This window comes from Marmota monax, unplaced genomic scaffold (assembly GCF_021218885.2).
Source record: "Marmota monax isolate L192 unplaced genomic scaffold, Marmota_monax_Labrador192_F-V1.1 WCK01_AAM20220418_F8-fsc00243, whole genome shotgun sequence".
Lineage (NCBI taxonomy): Eukaryota > Metazoa > Chordata > Mammalia > Rodentia > Sciuridae > Marmota > Marmota monax.
The window spans coordinates 2,006,366-2,031,194 of NW_026694604.1; the positions used below are offsets into that span (position 1 = coordinate 2,006,366).

Genomic DNA, 24,829 nt, shown 5'->3' on the forward strand with positions numbered 1-24,829 from the left:
CTGCCCCTCCCCCGACCCATCCTCTTCCCACCCCACCCCCCCTTATCCTGGAATGCGGCTCTAGGATTAGGCACCCCCATCCCAAGGAGCGGTCCAGAGCTCTGGACATTCCACAGGCGCCTCCGGGAGGGGTTCGCCCTTGTCAAGGCCTGTGCAGTTCCTCCCCATCAATCACTTTCTTGCGGCCCTCCTCCCAGTACTCTCCCCTGCTATCACCAGCACGTTATCAAAACAGGATTTTCTTTCTTCTTTTATTTTTAATATTAATAATCTCACACAAAAAAATCACCGAAAATAGGAATAGGGTTGGGAAGACCCCTCTGCCCCAGGGGCAGAGAGACAGTGCAGTGCGAGGGGGCGGGACTGTAAACCCCCCACCCCACCACAGCCCCAGCGGGGAGGGAAAAAAAAAACAAAACAAAAGCAGAGCCCCAGAGAAGCTCGTCCTGGGGTGTCCCAGCCCCAGTGAGGTCCTGGGCTTGGGCTGTTTCACACTTAAAAAGAAAAGAGGGGTGAAGGTGAAGGTCTTGTTTTAAAAATTGGCCGGGGCTGGGGAGGACGGGGTTCCTTTTCCTCATAGTTCTTTCTTTAAAACTTTTAAATTTTTTATTTATTTATTTATTTTTTTACAAAATACCATTTCAGTTCCCACTTCTTCCCCTACAGTACAGGAGTCGCTCACCCTCAGGCGGGGTTGGGGTCAGGTCGGGAGTGGGGGACTGGTCCGAGAAAGTGCAGGACGTAGGGGAGGGGAGCTGGTTTGAGCACCATGAGAGCCCGGCTGGAGCCACGGACGGACGGGCGGGCGGAGACCGATGGGCCGAGCCCGGAGGACACACATTGGGGTGGGGGGAGAGCCCAGGGGCGGGCAGTCCCCGGAGGGGCGGGTGGGATGGCTTGGGGATAGCGGGAGGTTGGGTTTTCCCAAAAATGAATAAATAGAGGTGAGTGGGACTGTTATAAATTAAAAACCAAAAACAAACAAAAAATACAAATCATAACCAAGTGAATAAACAGACATGTACAGGGGGTCACAGCTAGCATTGGAAGTAAAAAAAAAAAAAAAAAAAAAAAAAAAAAAAAAAAAAAGGAGGTTCTGGGGGAGGGGTAAAGCCCATAGAAAGAATCTCATTAAAAACCTCGGCTGCCTTAACGTTTATGTACATACACGAGCCCCGTGCATCAGCGGGCGGGCGGGCGACTGGCAGGCGTGAGGGAACCCGTATGTGACCCCCGCCGCCGCCGCCGGAGCCTGGTCCTTGTGTCTGCTAGAAAGGCCAAAGTCGGTGAGGGGAGGCGCTGGTGGACAAGGGGCTGCCAGCCCCCTCCCCCGTCTCCCATTTTTTTTTTCCTTTTTTTCCTCATATTTGTTTAAAAAAATTTTTTTTTCTTAATAAATTAAGTGAGGGGAGCTGCCAATAGGGTGGAAGGGCTGGGCCCAACCCCCTTCCCGGCCAAAGGCGGGACCTAGGTCCAGCCCAGGCATGTGCTGGTGGCCCCGCGGCGCCCTACAGAGGGGCGGGCGGGCGAGCGGGGCATCCGGCTTCATCGCGACGAGCTGGCGGGGGCCTGCGGAGAGAAAAGCGGGCGGGGGCTCAGCGGTTGACGCTGAGCGGGTCCCCAGGCCACCCGCCTAAGTCTCCTCCTCAGCCCCTCATCCGCGCCCGCGCTCACCAGCGTGAAGGCGTCGTAGGCCTGAGCCAGCTCCTCAGTGCGGTACTGCTCCAGCACCACGACGCCCTGTAGGCCCGCGCTGCGGCGGCGCGCACAGCCCTCGCAGTGCACCAGGTACGTGTTTCGGCTGCCGTTCTCACTCGTCACGAACAGGATGTTGAATACCTCCACCTGGTCGGGACAAACTGGCAGTCACAAAGAGGGCTGGCCACAGTGGACACCTCCTCCGGGCAAATGAGAGGAAGAACACTTCACTCACATCACACTCGTTGCAGTAGTAGGCGGGCTCGTCCTTGACTCGGCCCTGGTAAGCTATCTTCTTCCCTGCTCGCACCAGGCTCTCACGTTGCACCTGGCAGTGCTTCATGGATTGCAGGAGACAGAACCTTGGGAGGGGCCAGGAGGAAATGTTGAGGCCAGGCTGCAGCAGGGGCAGATGGGTTAAGAGCTCAGACAGCCCCATAGACTTCTCGTGGGGAGTCTTCCCTCTCCATGGCTGGGTCACCTCCCCTGTCCTAAGCATCTGTCAGTTTAAATTTCAAAGGCCAGGGGATGTACCTCAGTGGTAGAATGTTTGCCTAACCTGACCTGACCAGGGCCTCAATCCCCAGCTCCACAAAAAGAAAAGAAGAAAGAAAAGAAAGAAAGAAAGAAATTTCAAATAGTTTTGCCTGTTTTATCTACTTAGAAAATGAAAGTCCTGAGACCAGGAACTTTGCCAGTCTCCCCAACACAGTAACACTGTAGGCACATGGTAGGCATGGACAGAGAAACAGATAAAGAGTAGAGTAACGTCAGATACCAAGAACAAAGTCAGGGACTAGATCAGGTGGAGGTGGGCTCCCACCCCAAACAGGGCCCTCACTTGATCATCTTGAACAAGTCGGGGTCGCTGATTTTGACAGTGCGCGCCACATTCCAGGACACATGAATCATGGGCACAATGGATTTGACGTTCTTCACCTCGTTCCACTCATATCGTTCCAGGGCCAGCTGGTACTGATAGGCTGCAGGTCAGAGGGAGTCACCACATATTCTCAAACAGCCCCCAGCCATCTAGGCCTGAGCCCCTTCCCTAGCAGATGGGCCACCCTCCATGCCCACTCCTTCCCAACAGAGCTCACACTCCACGGGCCCCACCCTCTCACCGGTGAGGGGCCCCACATTCCAGGCAATGTTGTTGCACCAGCCGGTGGCCTGCACCCAGTGCACAGTCCCTGCATTAATCCACACAAGGTCTCCAGGGCGCTGCACAAAGCGGTACACAGGGATATTGGAAGCGTAGAGGTCATCCAGAATTGGCCACCAGGAACCCGTCAAGTAGTCCACGCCATGCCTGCAATGTGGGCAGACAAAGGGTCAGGTCCTTAGGGACCCAAAAACGGAAAGCAGTAGGGTGACTAGAGAGGGGGCAGTGCACACCGGTCACAGAAGGCGCTTATGGTCTCCCAGTAGTGCTCGTGCACTGCGAACCATTCGCAGTCACCAGGACCAATGTTAATGTTGACTGAGCAGAAATTGTTGTTCTCTTGGTGGCCTGCAGAGGGAGACAGAGAACAGCATGATTGGCCTGACAGCAGCCCAAGCTCCGCGCAACCCCGCCCTTTGCCTTTATTGGCTGACGACTAAGGGCCACCGCTACTCCCTCCTCTGGTACACTTGAGCAGTGAGCACTGAGAAGCGCACCTGGAGTCCGACTGCCAGGGACTTTCATGTACAGCTGTACGGTATTCATGCCCAGGATGGTGTGGCCCACGTGGCTGAGCATGTTGCCTGTGGATGTTACCCGCATGAAGGCGGGCAGCTTCAGCAGCTCCTGCAGCTGGGGCTTCCACCTGCAGGGCGAGGGAGCAACCCAAATGAGAGGGTACCCTCCACACTGCTTGCCCAGCAGCGCTCCTGTCCCAACTTTGCTGCCTCAACCCCACTGACCGTTTGGCATCAGATAGATCGATATTCGTGCCAAATTTGATGATGTGATGGTTCTTCGGGTCTGGTGCACTGCTGTTGGAGCAAGAGCATAGGTTGGTGGAGAGCACAGGGAACAGGAGCCATTCAGGGAGGAGACACAACAATACCTTCCTTACCTAGGAGGGGTTCCTGTGGTGCTGTCTGGCTCTTCCGACTCCTCATCCTCACTCTCCTTCTCTTCCTGCTCAGCCAGAGGGGCAGGCATTCCTGGATCAGTGACCTTTCTGAATCCCTCCCACTGCAGCCTCTGATCCCAGCACACCTCCTTCTACCCACGTTCCCCCATCACCTGTAATGACTCCTGGAAGGAAGAGGCCTGGTACTGTGCATACTTGGCAATGGTGGTGTGGGAACGAGAGCTCTCACAGGGCCAGATCTGTCGTGTGCCGGTCAGGTCCCAGTTCTCATCTGAGGGCTGCTGCACTTGTGTGCGCACCTCCACGGTGTGCTCGCCACTAGCCTCCACCAGCGTCTTGGTGGAGAAGAGGCCTAAGTCTGCAAGGAAGGGCAGAGCAGGGAGTGGGCAGGCAGAAGCAAAGGACAGGGACTGGAGACCCAACTCACCCTTTCCCTTCCTACCACTCAAGTCTCTGACAGGGTGGACACAGGTTTGGCAGAATTCAGTCCAAAGGAATGGACAAGAACCCAAGCCCCAAAGGAGGCTGACAGGGCTAGCCTCTCTCTGGATCCTCACCAACCCCAATCCTCCCACAGCTGCTCCAGGTCCTTAGCCCCTCAACCAGAGTCCTCAGCTCTGGATATGACATGTGCACAGCACTTGGCACATAGTAGGTACTCAGTGAACAGCAGCTTAAATTATCATTGTGTCCAATTAAACATTTAGTCAAATGAAAGTCTGGTATGTGCTTCAGATAACTCAGTGGGGATAAGGGTATGGGTATATCGGATTGACCTTTGTATTTCCATGTTTCACATTTTTCACAATGAAAGGTTGAAAAAGAAAATCCCAAACCACGGGTCTCTCGGGGTTGTCTACAATCTTTTTTTTTTTTTTAAACAGGGGAAGGGGAGTCAGTGCTGGGCAAGTGCTTTTATCATTTAGCTATATCCCCAGCTCTCATTTTCAATCATAAGTGATTCTACGTAGACCCTGAGATACATCCCCATCCCATTTGGTCACTGCTGGGGACAGATAAAACAGGAGAAAAGCCTGAAGTTGGCTGACACATCACTCAGCACTATTCAAATATAGTCTCCATGTGACTGAGTAGGCAAACTCTATATTCATTGTCCTGACTCTCCAAGTTATGGGGATTTTCAAAGGGTTCCCCACACCGCAGATCCTTGTAGTCTTCCCCATACTTTCTGCACACCCCCATACTCACTGAGCCGCAGGGAGCCTGCCAGGCCCCGGATCACTGTGATGGGATTTCGGGGGTCTGTACAAAACTGCAGCAGCACTGGTGAGAAGGCATCCCGTTTGCTCTCCAGCTGAGAGATGACCAGGAACAACTGGAGTCAGAGCCCTGTCCCTAGGCTCTGAGCTCCCCAACCACCCTAACACTGTCCAAGAGGACAGATGGCTCACATACATAGATGCTGGGTGTAGGAGGGTTAAGTTTTTCCCGGGGCAGCTTCTCCTCAGTGTTGATCTTCGGTTTCACAGACTGGGCAGGGGAAAGGTAGGACTCTCGAAACTTCCCTTTTACCTTGGCATTCCTGTGGGAGGAAAACAGAAACATCAGGGTAATATGGGGAGGAGTCTATCCCTGGCCATGTTTGCAGCCTCGGGGTTAAGAGCACCCAACTCACTTGCTGGCACGCACGACATCAGCAGCACAGTGGCTAATGGTGAGGTCCGCCATGCGCAATCGCCGCTCTTCTACCTCAGAGGCTATGAAGGTCTCCTTGTCACCACTTTCTACCTTGATGAGCCGGATCTTCAGCTCCTTGGGGGGCCCCTCACTAAGTGAGCGCAACTTTAGCATGTCAGCACGACTGACACCTGGGGGCCCTGGAGCTTCCTCTCGAGTCTTCTTTCCAGGGACAGAGGCTGACGGGGGTGTGGGTTGGGCAGAGGGAGCAGGAGTTGGCGGAGGGACAGGAGCTGTGGGTGGCTTGGCCTTGGATGACCCACCAAGATCAGGACGGGCCTTCTCCCGACCCTGGATCTCCTCGCTCTGCAGGTCCAGGTTCCCTAGCACCCTGCGGCTCTTTTCTTTGGGGGTCTTGGTCTTGGCTTTGGCCCTCCCCTCACGGGGCCGCCGACCCACACTGTCCTTACAGGCTCTCCTGTGCCTACGATGCTCCTTCTGGTGCTCCTTCTGGTGTTCTTTCTGCCGCCGCTTGCCACTGCCTGGTCCTGTTGCAACCACAGCCACCACCCCACCACTTTCCTCCTTGGTCTGTGCAGAAGGCATCAGTCGCTCAGTTCCACTGTCCACTGGGTCTGCTGTGTCCACTGGGTTGATAGCACTCCGGCCCACCCGCTCCACAAGGGTCTCACAAGCCCGACTGATCTCTTCTAGCACCTCAGACTCAGAGCGAGCAGGGGGCAGTGGCAGGGGTGGGGGCGGCTGGGCAGGGGTCACCGGGCCGGGAGCTGGCTCTTCACCAGCCCTGCGTTCCCGGGCCCAGGGCCCGCCTGAGGTAGAGAACTGAGATGACGAGGAAGCAGAGGGCTGTGGGGAACCCTGGGCGCTAGGGACCACTGAGGTGGGTGGCAGGGCGGTAGCACCTGATGGGGGACCAGGGGAATACTGAGTGGTGGGCAAGGGCCCAGGTCGGGTGGAAACAGCTGTTCCAGGCCCCCGATAACAGTACTTTTGTCCCTCCAGCACAGAAGCCAAGGATTTGAGCAAGCTGGCTGGGTTGGCTGGTGGGGGTGGTGGGGGCTGTGGCGGTTGTGGCTGGGGAGGTGGAGGGAACTTGGCTAGGGGGGGTGGTGGTGGCAGGGCTGGTGGTGGCTTCTTCTCCTCTTCCTGGGTGGTGGTGGTGGTGGTGGTTGTGGTAGTGGTGGTGGTGGCAGCAGCTGTGGCAGCAGTGGTGGTTGGGACTGTGTCGCTGGGGAATGGAGGCTGCAGAGATGCAAAGGGTTCCTTCAGCGGGGGTGGGAGGACCACGCCTGCCTCCTGCTGCTGCTGCTCCTCCTCCTTTCTAATTGATTCATCCAGCATCTTCATGATGTTAGCCAGCCCATCGGGTAGAATCTTGAACTCAGCTGGCTCCTCAAACTGGTCCTCCAGCGGGGTTGGGGGAAAATCAAAGAGTCGTGGGCCTCTTGCAGGCAGCTCCCCAACCCCAGGAGGCACAGGCTGGGGGGCTTTACTCAGGGGGCCTGGGGGTGGCCCTGGCCCCACCTCGGGGGTCTTTGGGAAGGAGACCCTGGGCCGGGGGCTCTCCGAGCGCCTGAAGCTTCCTGAGGTATTTTGGTGGCAGGAGGAGGGAGGGGTTGGAGGCAGGGCAAGAGTCAGGGGTGCAATAGGTGGGTCCTGGGGGCTTAATGTTGGGCTGGGTGGCCGGGGAAGGGAGTCCATATTTCCGGCCAGATAAGGTGGGGGGAAGGGCACAGGCCCAGTAGGGCTGCTGCTGTGGCTGCCATTGTTGCTGCTGCTGCTGCTACTGCTGGTGGTTGAGGGAGTGGGAGGGGTGTGAGAATCCTGAGTGCCCACAGAAAAGCGGGGGGCTGGAGGCCCTAAGAAGCCCTCTCGGTGGGGAAGTTGGGGAGGGCGAGGGGGCCCCTCAGCCCCAAAGAAGAGCTCTTCTAAGATCTCTCCATCCTCTCGGGCTGTCCGGCAAGCCTGGCCCTTCAGCCAGGCAGGGGGTGGGGGTGGGCGTAAGAGGCGGGGACAGGGGGGTGGAGGGGAAGAGGAGGGCCCAGGTGGCAGGGACAGGTGGGGAGTGGCAGCAGGAGCTGCCAAGAACGGTTTTCGACTGTTGTGTGCCGAGGACCCTAGGCGACCCTGGTGAGGGGAGACCTCCAGCGCAGGAGTTTGGTAATGGTCAGCGCCAGGCTGTAATATAGGATGGAGTGGTCAGAGTGATGCTCTGGCCACCTCATAAAAGCTTCACCCCATCTTCCACCACAGGTGATCACTCACAATGCCTGGACTGGGCTCCACACCCCGAAGACCGGTGTTGCTGCTGCTGCTGCTACTGCTGCTGCTGGTGGTACTGGGGAGGCCAGGGGGCCGGGAAGGGGCGTAAGGCACGCAGGCGGTAGTTGCTGCTGGTGAAACGCTGGAGTCCATCCGCGACCTCTGAACTCTGCTCTCTCTAAGGTCACTTCCGGGGGGACGGGTGGCAGGCAGGCAGCCATGGCTCTCTGCTCCTGGGGGGCGGGGGCTGGGGCCTGGGGGTGTGGCCGGGACCAGCCGGTGGCTGGGGGGGTGCGCAGTGTAGGCTGGAGCTGGGTATGGATATGGGTGAGGCAGCGAGTGCCGCTGTTCCTATGGGAGATAAATAAGGATGCAGGATATGTATAGAAGGTACTGAACTTATAGGTAAAAGGCCTCAAACAAGAAACCTGGGCTCACCTGGCGCTCTGGGGGTGCTGAACTCTTGCGGTCGGGGCCCCAGGTATCTCCATGCAAGGTACTCCATAGCCCTGGCTTGGTCAGCTGAAATGGAGGGTTCGTAGCCAGGCCAGGCAGGGGTGGTGGTGGTGGTGGTAATGGTGGTGGAGGCAGTGGCAGCCCTGGGGGAAGGCCAGTCTAGAAGAAAAGAGTGTGTGAAAATCTTACTCCTTGTTCCAGACCTGTGTAGTCTCTGCCTGCTGGCCTACCTACAACCATACCTGTTCAGAACTGCAGCCTCTTCTACGCTTGCCTCCAGGGCTGAGGCCCTCCTCCCCTGAGGGTCCTGAAAGTGCTGCAGGAGGAATAGGCTGCACCACTGGGGGTTCAGCAGCTCGCTTCACAGGCGGACCCCCTCGCTTAGCTCCATAGTTCCGCTTGTGCTGAGGACAAAATGAAGAGAGACAATGGCATGGGTGCAGGTCTAGCCCAGCCCTCTTCCCTAGCCCACTTATGTTATATGTTATGTTATATCCCCATCCTCACCTCAAGGTGCAGCAAGTTCCACACTTGCTCCAGAGGAGGAAGGATCTTGGCTCTGTGCTGGCAGGAGCCAGCATGAAAGTTCCAGAGCTGAGCCTGAGGGGTCAAAGGGCAGAAGAAGGCATAAGGTGGGGGCACTGAGACAGAAGGCACATTCTTAGCCAGCTAGGTCCTGCCTCATCCCACCTGCTGTAGTCGCCCAATGCGGGGCCCCAGCTCAGAGAAGCTTCCTCCATATCGAAGGGCGCTGTGGTAGCAACGTATAGCCTCCTCACTGTCATGTTCTGACTCGTACAGCTGCCCAAGCTGTTCCCACAGTCCTGGCTGGGCTGGCTCCCGGAGCAATGCCTGCACACATCCATGCAAGGATTCCAGCTTTCCATGGAGGGGTCTTGGGGTGGGTGTCCTAAAGAATAGAAGGGATTCAGAAAGGTTAGGCTTCAGGGAAATATTTCAAGGTCCCAGTCTTTACTTCCCATTTCAGAACTTTTGAATCCCGCACTCACCCTGGAGCATAGTATGGTTTGTTGGGATGTCCAGAGCTACTGCCATGCGAAGTGGGTAGGGGAGCAGGGAGTGGGGGTTGCCCGATGCTGGCTGAGCATCTGGAAAGAGAAGGGTTATATTATATACCACAAGAAGGAATAAGAGCACCTGAAAATAGTACTGAGGCCCATGAAATGACAGAAACCATACAGAATGTTTCAGAGATTGAGGGGTAGAGAAGATAGAAAGAAGAGTGCTGGGAGACACAGTTCAAGTGCTTACCTGCCTCCAGGCAGCCATGCGCCTCGAGGAGGGGGATGGGGCGGGCAGGAGCTCCAGGCCCCAGCACAGCTCAGGCCCCCAAGGGCAAAGGCTTCCCGTGCAGTGCGGGCCCCTGGAGGGTCCACTGCCCGATGCATCCAGCCTAAGTAGGGGATAAGATTGTGTTCTTACTGGAGGCAAAAGCAGAGCTGCCAGTGTACACCCAGCCAACCCAGGCCCAGTTTTTCCCTTACCAGGTCAGCAGTGGCCCCAGGAGCCCTGGAGATCGGGCACGGCCCCCTGCCCCAGCTCTCTGGGAAGCTGGGAGGATGGTCCGGCTCCAGCCGCTCTGACAAGAGTGCCCACTGTACCCAGATGGCAGCCCCTAGCCTTTCACAGCCAATTCTACAGAAAGAGGCAAAAAGAGTGCAGTGAGCTGGCCAGCACACAGGGCCCAGGGGTTGAGTTGGAATGCCTGTAGCACCCCCAGGTCTGCTTTTTTGTGCAGGAAGTCTGAGGGAGATCTACAGGGCCTAAGGGTCCCTGAAGTCCTGAAAAATAGTGTCACTATAAGTTCGGAGTGACAGGGAGCCAACTGTGGGGCGACTGTGTGGTTGCACTACCTGCTAGGTTTCAGCTCCAGGGACATGCCTGCTGACCCACAAACCCGCAACGTTGCTGGTGCTTACCCGGCCTCGGTGGGAGCGTCCTCTTACGCGTCGGGCGAGCTTCAGAGATCTGGCCAATCACAGGACTTCCTCTCTCCCCCGAAAGCCAATCATCACCCGTGTCTCCGCCTCAGTAACAGCCCGGCTGGAACCAATGGGAGCAAGGTTAGCCCGGCAGGCAGCGCCTGGGGAGGAGGGGCAGAGGAGCGGGTCAGACGGGATCGGCCTGGGGTGACCCCGATGTGACCCCGCGGCTCCCACCAAGGGTCCCATCTCGGATGTGATACCCGGGGTAGTAGGGCAATAGCTACAAGCAGGTGGGCTAAGCACAACAGGCACGGGTGAGGACGGTGAGTCGCACGCTTGGGCAGGCATGGCGTTACCGGCGAGTCTCACGCACCCACGGAACTATTCGTGGTCTTGGCCACCGCAGGACCGATGGGGTGCAGATGGATCCAGAACGCAAAGACATCTCTTCCCATTCTCATTTTGCCTCACCTAGTGACTGAGCCAACCACCCTCAGCCCCTCTTTGAACTGCTTAGGGCTAGCCAGCCGTGCCAACTAAGACACCCAAACCCATCCGTGCCGCTAAGAGCGCTCCACTCCCAAGGCCTGACACAGTCCCAAACAACAGTCAAGTCTCCAACCTCATACCAATTCCTTTGGCTCCTCCACTTCCCCTGGCTCTCTGGGTCTTCAATACCAACCGACCCCCCAAGCCAGACACCCCCCCACACCGCTTTAACACCAACTTCTGAGAAGTTGCGCACCGTGGTCCCGAGTGGCCCCTCTCGCGTGGCTCCCGTATCCTGTATGCCCTTTCCCCGCCGGGGCCACGCGGTTCCCCACGGCCCACGTGGCCCCCACCCCCCCGAGGGAGGGGGGATTTCGGGGGTTGCCCGTGACGTGGCTACTTGCGCAGCGGAAGCGGTGTGTGTAAGTGTACTGAGGGGGGGTGTCCTTCGGGAGGGATGAGGGCGGGGCCCGACGAGCAGTGACATCACCCTTGTCCCACTCTCACCGCCTACTCCCTTAAAGAACCCAGAACCCGTTTCACTTCCTCCCTCACGCGCCCCCCCCCCCCTTGCCCTCGGTGCTGGCGTGACCCACAGTAGACACAGCACTCCCCTCTCCTGGGCACCTTGCTTTTAGCCTCAGCTCTTCCTTCTTGCTCTCTGAATCCAGGAACTAAGTCCCCGCGCCTACCCCGCATTCTCCCAGGTAGGAAGCCAGCTGTGCTACCAGGATCCGTCCATTGAGAGTCTAGAGTACAAAGAGCTGTGAGAGCTGAGAGTCGAGTACAAAGCGGCGGGGGCGGGGCCAGCGCTCCAGCTGGAGCCAGAGCCGAGCAGGAAGCTGGGGGAGAGAATGTGGCGAGGGGCTGGGGGCGGCTGGAAAGTTCGCCTTTGCGTTAAAGTCTGCGCTGTGGGGAAATTTCCACCAAGCCCACAAGGGCAGAAGGGTTTCTGCTGAAAACAGCCCTCCCTCCCGCAGGGGCAAGGTCGACTGTTTGCAGGGAAGCACTCTGTCAGGGTGCGCCACACTGCGGCCAACCCTGGTGAGTGCCTGCGCCCCAAGGACCCTCGGAGTTTGTCAGAATTCTCCACTCCAGAGGCAACCAAGTCCTGGAACAAGTAAACACTTCACTGTGGCCGAGCAGAGCCCAAGCTGGCTGCCCCCACCCAAGTCCTGCAGGGACCCATGGAGCAGACGTGGGCAAATGGGGACCTGGGACATAAGATACCAGAAGCAGATCTCTGCTAGGGAAGTGGTGCCCAGGGCGCTACCAGTTACCAGGAAATGAAGCTTCCCCTTCTGCGATGATGACACTTCCCCTCTGCCACTTCCCCTTTCCCACGGGGAACTGACTCAGCTTTCCCTAAACTAGCGAGTTCTGTCCCTCCAGCCCCTGATCTTCAACCTTTATTCACAAACCCTTACGCAGGCACCTGGGACTATAGAGCACACATTTAAGGACAAAACTTCCTATATACTAGTCACATTCACTTTGCCAGCCACCTCGGATCCTGGTTCCCACCCAGGACCTAGAAGCCTAACTCCCACCCACCCCCTCCCCCACAGCCCTCCCTCAGGGTCTGATTCAGGCTTGGGGTGGCAGAGCGTGAGTCACCCAGAAAACCTTCTTCCCCAGTTCCCACTGACTCAGCCCCCGCCTCCCCGAACTCACACAGACACACAGTCAGAGACAGACACAACTCCTCAGCCCACACACTGCTCACCACCGGTCCGATGGAATTTCCCCTCTAGTCTCTCTCATGACAACCCCTCCCCGCGTCGGGCAGCCCCGCCACCGCATTCACACCTGTTCCCCGGCGGTCGGGTCGCAGTACACTCTCACCTCCACTTTCGCTTCGGAGTAGGAATAGCCCTCCCCGACTCCCAGTGTCCATACTAACCAAAGGGAGAGGACAACCACTGACAGGCGCAAAGACAAGACACCCACAGACTCCTTGAAGACAGACAAGAGGTAGACGCGCATGGCCAGAGCCAGGTTGGGAGGGCGACACTTCGGAGACAGACATTCCAGCCTCTCCCAACCCGGCCCACAATCCCCAGAGTCAGCGGCTCTGAAGGGGTTAATTCCACTCCTGCAGCGACCACGCCCTCTCCATCCGGGCACTCCCGGCAAAGCCCAGCTCCTCCCCCTCCATCCGGGCTCTGGACTCCGGGACTTTGACCGACCCCCTCCTGGTAGAGCCCCAAGAGAGAACCACTCCATCAATCACACCCACTTAACTCTCTCTGGGCTTAAGGTGGAGGAGCCCCTCCGCGCGGCGCCCGAGCCGCACGGGACGCATGGTCAGAGGCCTGCCGTGCCCATGCAGACTCAGTGCCGCCAAGGACTAGACCCTGCAAATGGGGTTTTTACCGAGCAGATAGCAGACTGCATGAGCCCAAGGTGGGGTTGGTCCAGGACCCCGCTGCATCCCGCTCCCGGTCTATTCTACCTGGTGGAAGCGAGGAGTTACAGACTCGCTTCCTACCTGGGAGAGGGGGAGGCGTTGGGGAGGGCCGCCAGCGGAGGCTACGCTGTGACTCAGCCACCCGGGCAGACCGCCCGCCCGGGATTCCCTTCCCCAGCCTTCCCCCGCCGCCGGCCCCTCCCCGCCTCCCATCAAGGAGTGACACTGCTGGCCCCGGCCCGCTTTGTGTCACTGCGGGCCTTGTGTCTGCTTCTGACTGGGCGCTGTGTTCACCAATCTGTCTGACAAGGTCGGCAGTGAGTCCCGGTGTCTGTCTCCGCGTGCACCTGCATATCTGCTCATCTTGTCTCCTCAGTGCCTGTGTCTGACGCGTTCCTGTCATTATCCCTGTCTACATGACTCCGCAGGGCTGTCTCTGTCTGTGTGTCTGCCTGGCTCCTGTCTCGGTCTTTTGTCTGGGTCTGCCTCTGCATCACTCGGGTGATCACGTGTGTCTCTGCACATGCCCTTCTGTGCTTGCCTTCATGTTCCTGAACAGAGTCAGGGAAACACTGGAGCAGGCTTACCCTACTGACTCCGCGCCTCACTCCCCTGAATCCTGACGTCTTGCAGAATCAGCGATCCTTCTGTGAGTCAATTACTTGGGGGTCTGTCTGCTTTCAATCAAGTTCTGTCCCATTTCTTAACATCCTTGCTTATCCTCACAGCTCCCTGAAGCTCCCATTATGACAATAATTGCGGCATTCATTGACTACTTATTAGATGCCAGGCACTGATAAGCATTTTACATACTTTTTAAAAACTCTTCCCCAAAACTTACTATTGGAAGCACTCTGATTATCCCATTTTGCACATGAGGAAATTGAGGCTCAAAGAAGTTAGGTAACTTGACCAAGGTCATTCTGCAAGTGACTGGGACAGCTGCTTTCCAGAGCAACATTCTTGCCACTCTTCTATGCTGCCTCTGTCTTATTCCTTCTCCCTTGGTCTTATCCTCACAGGCCATGTCTGGGCCAACCTCCCTCTCAGCTTCACCCTCTGTTATCATCCCAAATGTCTCATGTGCTCCAGAGAAGGTGTGGGTAGGAGGATGTGCAGCAGATCTCAAAAGCCGTAGGTTTCTTGGCAATGAAGCTCATTCAGTTAACACATTCATTCAACACAAATCCACAGAGGCACCCCAATGTGCAAACCGTCATACTAAACAGTGAGAGATACATAAAAGAAAACAGTCCCACTCAAGAAACTCAGTGAGTAATGGGGAAGAGCAACACACACTCATGAAACTTAAGTCCCTGGCTTAGACAAGATCTCTTTCTCCTATAAAGGAAAAGGGAATGTAGCTGAGCCTCAGACAGAACTGGGAGAAGGAAGGTGGGAAACAAAATGAGGATTAGGACTTTGGGTGTGGGGAGCAAATGCATGGGACAGAAAGGGATTTGGAAGGAAAGATGAGATGCTAAGATCACCATGACAATAGTGTTGGGGCAATGATCTCCAATATCTCTCCACTTCAATTTCTAACATCCTTCATAAGCCAAGTTATCAACAACTCTTACAGGAGTAAAGCCCTCTCCCTCCGAAGAATTCTTCCATGGTATCTGACATCTACTTTCAACTTGCAAATCCTAGCTTAATTCAATCAGCAACTGTGTTGCTGAGTTGGCATGGGGTAGAAGATTTTTTTGGTGGTAGTAGAGAGGTTGGTGAAGTGCAGGGTTGAACCATTCATAGGAGACAAGGGGAGCTTCATAAAACAGGAGGGCTGAACCACTCAAGCATCACAAGGTGGGGGGAAGCTCAGAGTTGGACTGGACCATTCTGAGGAGTTGGCATGATCCAGATAATTTTTAAACATGGGGTGCAGGGCTGGACTTGGGGCACACTCAAGGGAATAGACTTACCAGATGGAGTTTGGTGTGCCCTGTCTCATTAGAACAGTGCCCCAGCAGTGGGGTGCAGCAGACCACAGTGGAGTGGGTAGTGTTATGGGGCTGGCATGGTGCCTGGGGGGAACCTAAAAGAAAAAAAGTCATTTAGAAGTGGGGGTCTCCCAGACTGGAAGGTTTCTCTGTGCTCCCTATCCCCCCTCACTGAGGAGAAACCTGGCTCTGGTGGTCAGATGAGATGGAAGAATTGGTTTCCATGGCAACCAGAAAAAGCCATCCCCAAAGTGATCCTCAACCTTCCCCTTGAGGAGGCATCCTGACCAGATGATAAGGGGGCATGCTATGGAATGTAAGTCTACAATGGGCAACAACTGACTGGACCCCCCCTGCTGACTCTCTAGCCTCAGAGTAGTTTCATCTGCCCCTGACAGCAGTACCAAGGCCAGACTCAGTTCTGGACCTAAGGCATGCAAACCTTCTTCCTCCAGTCCTTCTTCCTCCCAAAGGTTCCACTCTCCTTATCAAGACACCAAACAGTCAACCCCACCCTCTGGACTCTGCCCCCTCCCCTTCCCCTAGGCGGGTGCAGGCAGGTCTTGGCGAGCAGCACAGGTGGCCAGACTAGATGAACGGGCCCAACAGGGAGAAGCCTTCCTCCTCTGTAAGAGCTATGACTCTGGGCCTGAGCCTGGAAGTGGCCTCTGCTGCAAGTCCCCCTCCATCCTACCCCCAAGGACATATCCTGTTTCCCCATCACCTCCTTCCTCTGTGTGGCCCAAGAAGGTGACAGAGGCCCACCCCTTCCCTTCCAACCCTCAGAAAAAAAGAAGTAGATATTTTAACCTAAGACCAGGGCCAGGAACCAGGTGTCCATCCAGGGGTCAGAACTCAAGTTAACCCTCAACTCAGACTCACTCCTCAGGGACTTATGTGTTCTGCTCCCCTCTTCACAGTTTTCAGCCCCTACAGACCCAGACATTTGGTTGGACTCCCAGTCTAGTCTCTCCATTCCCTGGTCTTCTAGCCTCCATCCTTCCCCCTGCCCCAGAGACTCAGGCCTCTGGCCCCCAGCCTCCATGATGCAATGTGCTGCAAGTCTCCATGGCTGCTGATGACACTGCCCCCAGGGAAGTGTTATTTCTGACCCAAGCAAGGCCCCTCATTCAGCCAGGGCAGTGGTCAGCTGCAGGCTGGGAAAACATGGCAAGTAAGGTCCTTCTGTTGGAAAAGGGAGCTTGAAGCTAGAACCCTCCAGAACAGTGAGACTCAGAATACAGGACTAGGGAGTATATGTGTACAGTTGACAGCCTTTGTACATGTGATTGTGTAGTGGGGAGGGGGCATTCGGGTCTAGCCTAGAGAGGGAAGTGAGGAGGACAGACTGAGATGAGGAGTGAGGGGCAGCCAAGGTAATCAGATGGGTGTGTAAGGGGCATCTGGACACCAGAGTGGGGGAGGGGCCAAAACCATTTAAAGGGCCAACCCCAGAGCTCTAATCCCTCACCAGCCCTGGCCCCAAGCTGGAGGCTGTAATTCATCTGTCCAACAGCTGGGGTGGGTGGGTGTGGGGGGGCATGTGAACAGGAAGGGGGATCTGGAGGAGGGGCTGGGGCTTTCTTGTGCACAGAACCAAACAACAAAAGGGGAGCTGAAGGGCCAGCTCCAAAGTACCCAGGCCAGGCTGCTGACCTGTAGACCTGCTGGTGTGCCCTACCTGATGGCCAACAGATTCCATAGTTTAGACTCAAGGATTCTTGGCCAAGGAACAGATGGATCCAAAAGTGGGGTCCTGACTAAGCACCCCCCAGGCAGGCTGTCACCTCTCCTTGTACCTTCCAGCACAGCACCATCCCAGACCTGGCAGGCCCTGCAACAGACAGCCTCAAATGCCCTGTTCACCAGCCAAGCCTCCCCAGACAGGCCCTGCCAGCTCCCCCTCCTGCCGGCACAGAGTGGCAGCGGCCACACCAAGGCTGTCCCTTTAAATCATTACCACCCCGGATTGTGTGGACAAACCAAGGGCCCTGCCCCCCAGACAGGCGCCTAGACACCCGCCCCCCCCCCCACACACACACACAAGAGTCCCCAGAAATGTGAGGGCCATTTAAAGGGACAACACAGAGGCATCTTGGTCTCTAACGGCTCCTCTTCTCCACCCCATACACACTCACCTCCCCTTTTCCCAACAACACACAGCCCCTGCCCCTCCATAGGGCCCCCCAAATTCCGGTTCTCTCCCCACCCCTAGAGACATTTAGAAAGAGAAAGGGGGGCAGGGGGGCCAGAGAACTGGGGGGGGGGAGAAAAGGACAGGACTATCTCCTCCCCCAGGGCCCCAGGGAACAGGTCTGAAGGGAAGAGCCCAGAGAAACAGCAAGATAGAGCCCCGAAAGGTGCCTCGGGCAGACCTGGGGAGCACAGGCGGAGCAAGAGGAAGGGAGTCAGGCTGCACGAGACCGAGACCGCGGGTGGTGCGGCCAGCCAGCAGACGACAAGCCCAAGTGGGGGAGATGGAACCGGAGGGCTAGGGAAAGAAGGCCGAGGAAATCGGGGAGACGGAAGGGGGAAAGGGGTCATCCAGGAGGGTGTAGAGGAAAATCAGAGGGGGGAGGGCGATCCTGGCCAGGGTTACCTGCTGGGTGTCTGTCCCCCGGCGGTGCCCCCAGAGTCCGGGTAGGGAGGGGGGAAGCAGCAGGGAGGGGAGTGGGGGCTGGGGGGGCGGGGGAGACGGTCCCTCCTCTGCCTCCTGGGCCTGCCCCGGCGCTTGCAGCCTCTGCCTCCCTCCCTCCTCCTCCCCGTCCCTGAGTCCCGGAGTCAAACAAAGAACTGTAGCAGGCTCTCCCCAACCCCCTCCCTCCCTCCTCCTCCTCCTCCTCCTCCTCCTCCTCCTCCTCCTCCACCTCCTCCCCTCCCTCCCTCCCCACCAGCAGGCTCCCTCCTCCTCCCTTCCGGTCTCTTCCTTTAACTACCAGCACCCCCAGCCCCCAGCACAAGTCTCTCTCCACCCACCCACTCCAACCTTTTACACACCCCTCAGCCTAGCCCAGTCCCTGCTAGGGAAACTGTGGAGTCCCTTTGCAAAATGAAAAGCTCCAGATAACAACATGGGGGTGGGGGGAGACTGGGGTCTTGCTTCAAAATCACCAACCACAGCACGATTATTTTATTTTCACAGTCAAAGGAATAGTCTTAGCTATTTCTTCTCCGAAAGGGGAAAAAATTATAATACTAAAGAAAGAATACATGTCTTACTAAAGCCCTCATCAAATAAAGTGCACAGAACAGGCAAAGCAAATCCCCAGCACAGCACCCCCACCCCATCACACACACACACACAAACACATACGATTACACAAACTCTCCACTCCTCCCTAACTAACTCCTAAGGTCATGGCTAGTTTAGAGAAGGCCCACCAAATATAATAAAAATAACAACTAACACTATTTAATAATAAGTATTTCATAACAAGCATTCATTCAATGTTCATTCGGAGCCAGGCACTGTGCTAAGTGCTTTGTATAAATTATCTTTTCCCTCCCATCTGCCTGGGAGGTGGGTATTAATATTGAAATTTCCTAGATTAAGAATTTGGGGCTCTGGTAGGTTGTGACCTTTCCAAGTCTCAATGGCCACTAAGAATTGGGATTAGAATCCAGGTCTGTCCTAAGAGTCCAAACTCTAAGGCACATGGAAACAAATACTTATTTTTTTCCAATACCACCACCAAACCCAGGACTTAACAGAGAAGGGCAGCCATAGTTATCACTGAGTCCCTCTTCTCCAAGTGGGATGCCTCAAAACTGATCCATCTGCCTACACAGAATAAAAACCTATTTTTGACCCTTTCTCAGTTTGGGGAGTGGATTGAGCCATCAGTTAAGGGGACGTCAGAGATGAGCTGGTGTGTATCCCCACACATACAACTCTTCTCCTAGGAGCAGATGTCTTGCAACCACTCCCACTTCAACTCTAGACAGGGAAGGGGGCAATAGGAATCTGGGCCATGCAGCAGGTGGAAAAGTATAAAGGCTTGTAGGAAGCTCTTTCAAGGAGGGAGGGACCCGGAGAGGAAACTCTCCTGTGTCAATCTAGGGGAAAGTGACCCAAGGTTCTCTCAGTCCAGACTAGGGGCAAAGTCTTTCAACTACACCACACCCGTGCCCCTCCCCCTCATAAAACTCCATGCCAGGGTTTCCCACCTGCAGGATGCTAAGGCCAGGGGAAAGGAGAGGGGAAAGAGATGGCATGGGACCGGGATTGGATTCAGGTTAGAGGTGGGAGGGTATGGAAGGGGGAAGAGGCCTCATTGCCTGGCAACCATCCCGGGGCACGTGCACTGGTGACATCATCCTAGGCCACCTCTAACACAGACCTTTGACCCCTATGGGGGTGGTGGGGTGGCGCTGACTAAGCTTCCTGGGAAAAAGCTTTAGGAATTCTGGGAACCCGAAAAGCCGACTAAGAACCCAGGCGTTCTGCCCTTATCTCTTTTGGCCCCAATACGACTCCAATCCTAGGGATTTGGGCTTCTCGCTTGCCTCCTCTTCTCCGCCTCCAGCCCTGACCTCCCAACCCACATTTCTGACGGGAGTCACGACACGCCCCTCGGATACTGTGCCTTCTCCAGGGCGAGATCTCTGGTGGGGGCGGGAGGCGGGGGACGAAGCGCCTGGTCCCACGGGGCTCCGTCTCCTATCTGCGGGATCCCCTGTGCCCCAGCCGGTCGGAATCTGTCTGGGTCCCTAACTCTCCCTCCCCTCCCGTACAGTTCCAGGGCGGAGTCAGTGGAGTTGAAATCAGGACACGGCGAGAGGAAGAGTTATATAACCCTGGGAAGCAGAAAAGGACGAGTGGATACGGGGACAGACACTTCGAAAGGGGCCAAGAGAGGTGCAAAGAACACTAGGGAGGGTGAAGAGGAAACGTTAGGGATTGGGAGGGGTTTGGGGCACATCAAAGAGCAGGAATTCACGCGAAGAATGGGCGTGACGGCTTGAGAAGCGTCACCTGGGTCGTACGGGGCTTCCCGCTGCGCCTTCCTTCGCCAACAACAGCTGGCCTGGGGAGGCAAAGCCTCTGGAAGGGGCGCTGTACATGCTCCTTTTCTTTTGGGGAGGCAACCTAAGCCAGAGCCCGGGAAGGCAGCGACTCAGCATGTGGGGCCGGAAACCACAGCTCCGCCCAGCCCACCTGGGAGTGTGGGGCGCCAGCTGGTGGGGGGGTAGTGGGAAACAGGTAGCTGGCCCTCCGATGCGAAGATGGGCATTAACAGTGGAGACCCGGCAAAAGAGTGCAGGCCGACTCAAACGTCTGGGTCAGAAGGAACTGAAGAGGGTACTTTGCAAACACTCAAAACCAGTAGGAGGGGGAGTGCCCGACTCCCGCGCAGGCGCAAGGGGGTGTTCGGGCGCGTGCGGCGGAGGGAGGGGTGGGCGCGAGCGTGTGGGAGTGCACGTGCAGATCCTGAGCAGCTACCTCCTCCCTTCCACCACCTTTTCCCCCTCTCCCTCTTCCGGTCGTTCCATAATGCCCGCTCCCCATTGGCTCCTAGAGCCGTGACGTCAACCACGTCCGCTGCAGCGGATTGGGCAGAGAGAGTTAGGGAATCTGGCTGCAGAGTCTCTCTCTCCAGTTACTCTGGCAACAGGGCAAGCAATCTCGGGAAGGGACTGGGAGCCGAATTAAGATCAGTGACTAGGGTTCCGCCTCCCTCCCTTAAACCACCTTGTCCATTTCTGCCGCGCCGCATCTGGCAGCTTCCCTTCTATCTTCCCAGGGTTCTCCGTGCCCGAGAACTAGACGTTCTGCCCTCGACTTTCCCCACAGTCTCCCTGCTCTCTTCAGCCCCCACCCCAAGACACAGCCACACGCCACAGCAGACAGGAAAGCGAATGGCGTTGCTTCATAACCAATCCGTGTACCCCTCCCCACCCCACTAAATCAGTTTCAACCAGGCTGAAACAGAGTCCCCCGCCCCCTCCCCACCCTAAGCCCAGTGCTCTCCCACCCATAATTTCCTGTGAGGGGTCCTAGATGACAGGAAGTCTCAGCCCATCTTTCCCTCAGGCCGAGGCGGGGGGCTTCAGTGCTTTCAGGGTCACATCCCCCACCTGCATGCCCGTCAGTTCTGGACTTCTGTGTCTCGTCCTCGCCATCTCGTGGCTATGCTGCAAAGGTTCAGCACTGAGATGGGCCCGACCCGGGAGAGGGCTAGGAAACCGAAGACCGCAGAGTAGGGGCAGGACGCGGGGCGGCGGGGGGGTGGTTAGGGGGGAGTGAGAAGGCGAGCAAGAGAAGCCGAGTGTGAAAGGAGGTTCAGCGGAGTGGGGGGGAAGGCTACCGCTGGGGCTCTCCGGGTTCCTGGTAGGAAGGTGAGGGCCGCGACTATATACCCCACCTGTGGGAAGAACTGGGGGGAGACTCGAAATGGTCACAGGACTGGAGGGCCACATCTGACCTCAATAGGCCATCGCATTGACCTGACTGCAAACTCTGCCCTTTAGTTTAGCCCTTCAATTACGACTGCCGCGCCCCACCCCAGTGTCGGGAAGGGGAAATCCCAGCCCAAGGGGAGACTGGAAATCCTTTCTGGCTCGTCTTGACATCTGGAACCCAAGATATCCGCCTCCCAGTTCTTCCCCCACCCGCCTCACTCTTTTCAGGGGAACCCGGATGTCCTGCGCCCCGGTGGTCTTCCCAGAGCCTTTTCAGAGACTCAAACGTCCATCCCAAGCTCTAACCCTCTTGCGACTCTCACGTCCCGCCCACCTTGTACAGAGATGGTTTCCCTCTTTCCAGACGCCCTCGCAGTTCCCCGTTACCTGGTTCTGGGGGGTCCCAGGTGATTAGGGTCCCCAAGGTCTCCCGAGGGTCGAGCGGGCCCCCCCTCTCCCAGGCCGGGGCTGGGGGGGCCGCTCCGCCCCGTGGCGCAGTTGGATTTTCCAACACAAACACTCGTACCCCCCCTCCCCAGCCCCGCCCCCTTCTTGTGGTCCCGCCCCTCCTTGCGCTGAAGTCCTTCTCTTCGGCTTCGCCCCGCCTTCAGCGGGCCCTGCTCGCCCAACGCCAGTGCTGGGTAGAATACCGGGGGCAGGGCGCGGGGTTCAGGATGCAGTTTATCGGGCCCACCCAGGATCCCTGCCTGATAAACCCCAATTCCATTTGGATCCCGCGCCCTTCCAATGTAAGCCCCGCCCCCTCTTGTGTCCGGCCCGGAAGTTTAGGCCACACCCTCTTTAGGCTCCACCGCTCTGCTCATTGGTTCAAAGCCACTCCTCCTTTCCTCTCCAGGCCTCCCCACTTCCTTTGCTCCTTTCCCCTTACGGTAGGAGCTCACAAGTCATCCCTGTCTTGGGCTGCGGGTATAGCTCAGTAGGTAGAGTACTTGCCTCGCAAGCGCGAGGTCCTGTATTCAATCCCCAGCACCACACACACATAGTAACTCCTGTCTGCTTTAGAACCCCGGAATAAGGCCGGCCTTACTCCCTAAATCACCAGCATTCCATTAAGACACTTAGGGCTTGTGCTGTTTTACTGCACATGGCTCCAATACAACTCATCCTCCTTCCTTTATGGCTAGAATGAGTAGTTATCTCCAGGGCCCCATAACACGCCAGATTCAGCCAAAGCCAATGATCTTGGCTTCCAGAGTCCCCAACCCACTCTCAAGCCAGGAAGAAAAGGAAGCCGCCTCAGTTGTCCAGGCTCATGAGTAGAGCAGTTCCCCTCTTAATCCAGTGATCAGATGTCATAGCCCCAGACCTTAGGTCGATGCCAATAACAAAGGAGGCTCTGTCAGCACTGCCTGCCCGATTGGGATAGTAATAGCACGGACAAGAATACATGCCTGAGGAAAAAAAAAAAAAGGAAAAGCAATCAGATCCCTGAAGCCCCTGGAAGAGAAACTGAGGACTGGAGCCGGGGATGGATTAGGGTCCAGACAAGGAATGGGGTAGGCAGGCCTCAGGAAGCTGTCCCACCCTTGGCACTCTTCTTTCGGCTCTCTGCAGGTCGGAAGTGGATCGTAGGCATAAGACAGACCAGCTGCATGGGCTCTGCTTCCACTAAGCAGGAGTTCTTCCGGTCCCAGCCGGCACCCTCTAGGTATAGGCCCCGAACCCAGACACCATCCTACAGAAAGGTGAGGGTAGGTAGGAGGAAATTTAGACCCTAAGTTGCCAGCACCCTTGACCTAACTCTGTCCTCCCTTCTGTTCTGATGAACTTTTCACTTTTGCTCCCACGACTCTCCTCCACCAAATCCCCTTTTTCTCAGAGCCCAAAGCTTATCCAATTCCCACCTTGGGTGGATACACTAGGTTGCTGTCATCCACTGTGGAAACAATAAATTCCCAGGAGAGACTGTCCACTGAAATCTGAGGGTTGAAGGTGAGAATAAGGGAGGCCCAGAGAGGAGAGTAAATACATATCCCCCAACATCCCTCCCACTTCCCTCTTTCCACATTGCTCACATTGTTTTGGCGAGCTGATGACTGCAGCACAGCAGTAAGGAACCCAGTGGGAAAGGTGAAACTAGAGAGCCAGAAGATCACAGGAGGCCGTGCCCGGCTAGCCCACAGCTCAAACTGTTCCACACGCATGGCCAGGTCCCGGGTCCATGAAGCCAGTGGCTTTTGTGAGGGATATGCCTGGAGGAGGAGGCAGTGCCTGTGCTCATTCATTCCATCATACATTCAGAACTTTATTTGAGCACCTGAGCAGCTATGGGAAGACGATGTGGTGTCAGCCCCTGCTCTTCAACCAAAAACTCTCCAAAACAGTTGGGCAACAACTCTCCAAAAGCCAATTCCCAAGAAAGAAACAGAAAATGACAACAATTAATAACAGTGACCTCAATACAGGTTGAGCATCCCTTATCTGAAATGCTTGGGGCCAAAATTGTTCCAGATTTTGGAGAATGTTGTTTTTGTTTTTTTTAGAGAGAGAATTTTTAATATTTATTTTTTAGTTCTCCGCGGACACAACATCTTTGTTTGTATATGGTGCTGAGGCTCGAACCCGGGCCTCACGCATGCCAGGCGAGCGCGCTACTGCTTGAGCCACATCTCCAGCCCCGGGGAATGTTGTTTTGGATTGGGGAATATTTGACAGACTTTACCAGCTGAGTATCATTAGTCTGAAAATCCAAAATCAAACTTTTCAAGCATCATATTGGCACTTAAAAAGTTCCAGATTTTTGGAACATTTCAGATTTCTCAATCTGTACTATTAATAAAGTACCTATTGACTATTATGCACAGTACTGGAAATCTCTGAAACATACTTGGAGAGGTTAGTAACTTTCTCTGAGTAAGTTTGTAAGTTAATAAATCGTGCAGAGTCTCACAGTCAGTGAATGGTAGAGCCACAATGCAACCTCAAATTCTGGCCCTCCCTAGAATCAGAAGATGGGGGTGTGGTGAGAGGAGAGCTCATTGGTTAGCACAGGTTTAATCAACAGTAGTATAATCTTGCCTTTCCCCAGAGCGGAGGAACGTGGGCATCAAAAATGCAATTGAAAATCTCTTCCAGGCTTGTTGACATGACGATGAGGCCCTGGATGCCCTTCTCTAGGTCTGTCAGTGAGAACCTAAGCAGGATGAAGTAGGTGAGTATTTGAACTTTGGCTGGGCATGGGAGAGCCATACCCAGCCAGGAGGTGAAGGCCTTTCCCTTCCCCTTCTCCCATTCCACAGAGCCCCTCTCCATATTACAGGATGGTCTCCATGAGTTTGTTGTATCTCTGAATCTCCTGCAGAAGGACCACATTGAGTGGGGAGGGGTGGAGAGCCAGCAGTTTTCGGGTCCCCTCATAGTCAATCATCTCGGGGATCTTTTGTTTCACATCAGTAGCCAACTCAAGGACCTGAGGAAGCATGAGCTCAGCACAGCCTTTCCTCCTCAACACTCCCCGCC

General features: G+C 55.9%; 2 protein-coding genes across 10 annotated transcripts in view; both read right to left on the reverse strand.

The window, feature by feature from the left end:
- Positions 1-237: 237 nt before the first annotated feature.
- Positions 238-21,879, reverse strand: Kdm6b (lysine demethylase 6B). 7 transcript variants are annotated; one of them, XM_046422114.2, is made up of 24 exons: positions 21,737-21,879; positions 14,930-15,042; positions 10,100-10,223; positions 9,665-9,815; positions 9,432-9,573; positions 9,170-9,268; positions 8,850-9,069; positions 8,667-8,759; positions 8,402-8,563; positions 8,142-8,318; positions 7,707-8,054; positions 5,419-7,619; positions 5,199-5,325; positions 4,992-5,097; positions 3,935-4,140; positions 3,762-3,826; positions 3,607-3,678; positions 3,361-3,509; positions 3,097-3,211; positions 2,823-3,010; positions 2,540-2,681; positions 1,934-2,060; positions 1,675-1,845; positions 238-1,569 (listed from the first exon to the last, which is right to left on the reverse strand). In XM_046422114.2, the coding sequence occupies exons 5-24, from the start codon at positions 9,566-9,568 to the stop codon at positions 1,546-1,548; spliced, it is 4,929 nt and encodes a 1,642-aa protein (XP_046278070.1). In that variant the 5' UTR covers positions 9,569-9,573; positions 9,665-9,815; positions 10,100-10,223; positions 14,930-15,042; positions 21,737-21,879; the 3' UTR covers positions 238-1,545. The 7 variants fall into 7 exon arrangements, with proteins under 7 accessions (XP_046278070.1, XP_046278071.1, XP_046278072.1 ...); XM_046422115.2 differs by having other exon boundaries at positions 10,100-10,263; XM_046422116.2 differs by lacking the exon at positions 21,737-21,879 and adding an exon at positions 17,547-17,630.
- A 460-nt stretch (positions 21,880-22,339) lies between these two features.
- Dnah2 (dynein axonemal heavy chain 2) overlaps positions 22,340-24,829 on the reverse strand; it is a 107,175-nt gene continuing 104,685 nt past the window's right edge. For 2 of the 3 annotated variants that reach the window (XM_046422121.2, XM_058572053.1), the window contains 6 exons: positions 24,628-24,779; positions 24,389-24,503; positions 23,386-23,562; positions 23,215-23,289; positions 22,895-23,045; positions 22,340-22,761 (listed from right to left, as the gene is read on the reverse strand). In XM_046422121.2, coding sequence (XP_046278077.1) covers positions 22,607-22,761; positions 22,895-23,045; positions 23,215-23,289; positions 23,386-23,562; positions 24,389-24,503; positions 24,628-24,779 — 825 coding nt within the window. In that variant the 3' untranslated portion in view covers positions 22,340-22,606. The remainder of the gene's footprint in view (positions 22,762-22,894; positions 23,046-23,214; positions 23,290-23,385; positions 23,563-24,388; positions 24,504-24,627; positions 24,780-24,829) is intronic. The other variant, XM_046422120.2, reaches the window with a different exon arrangement.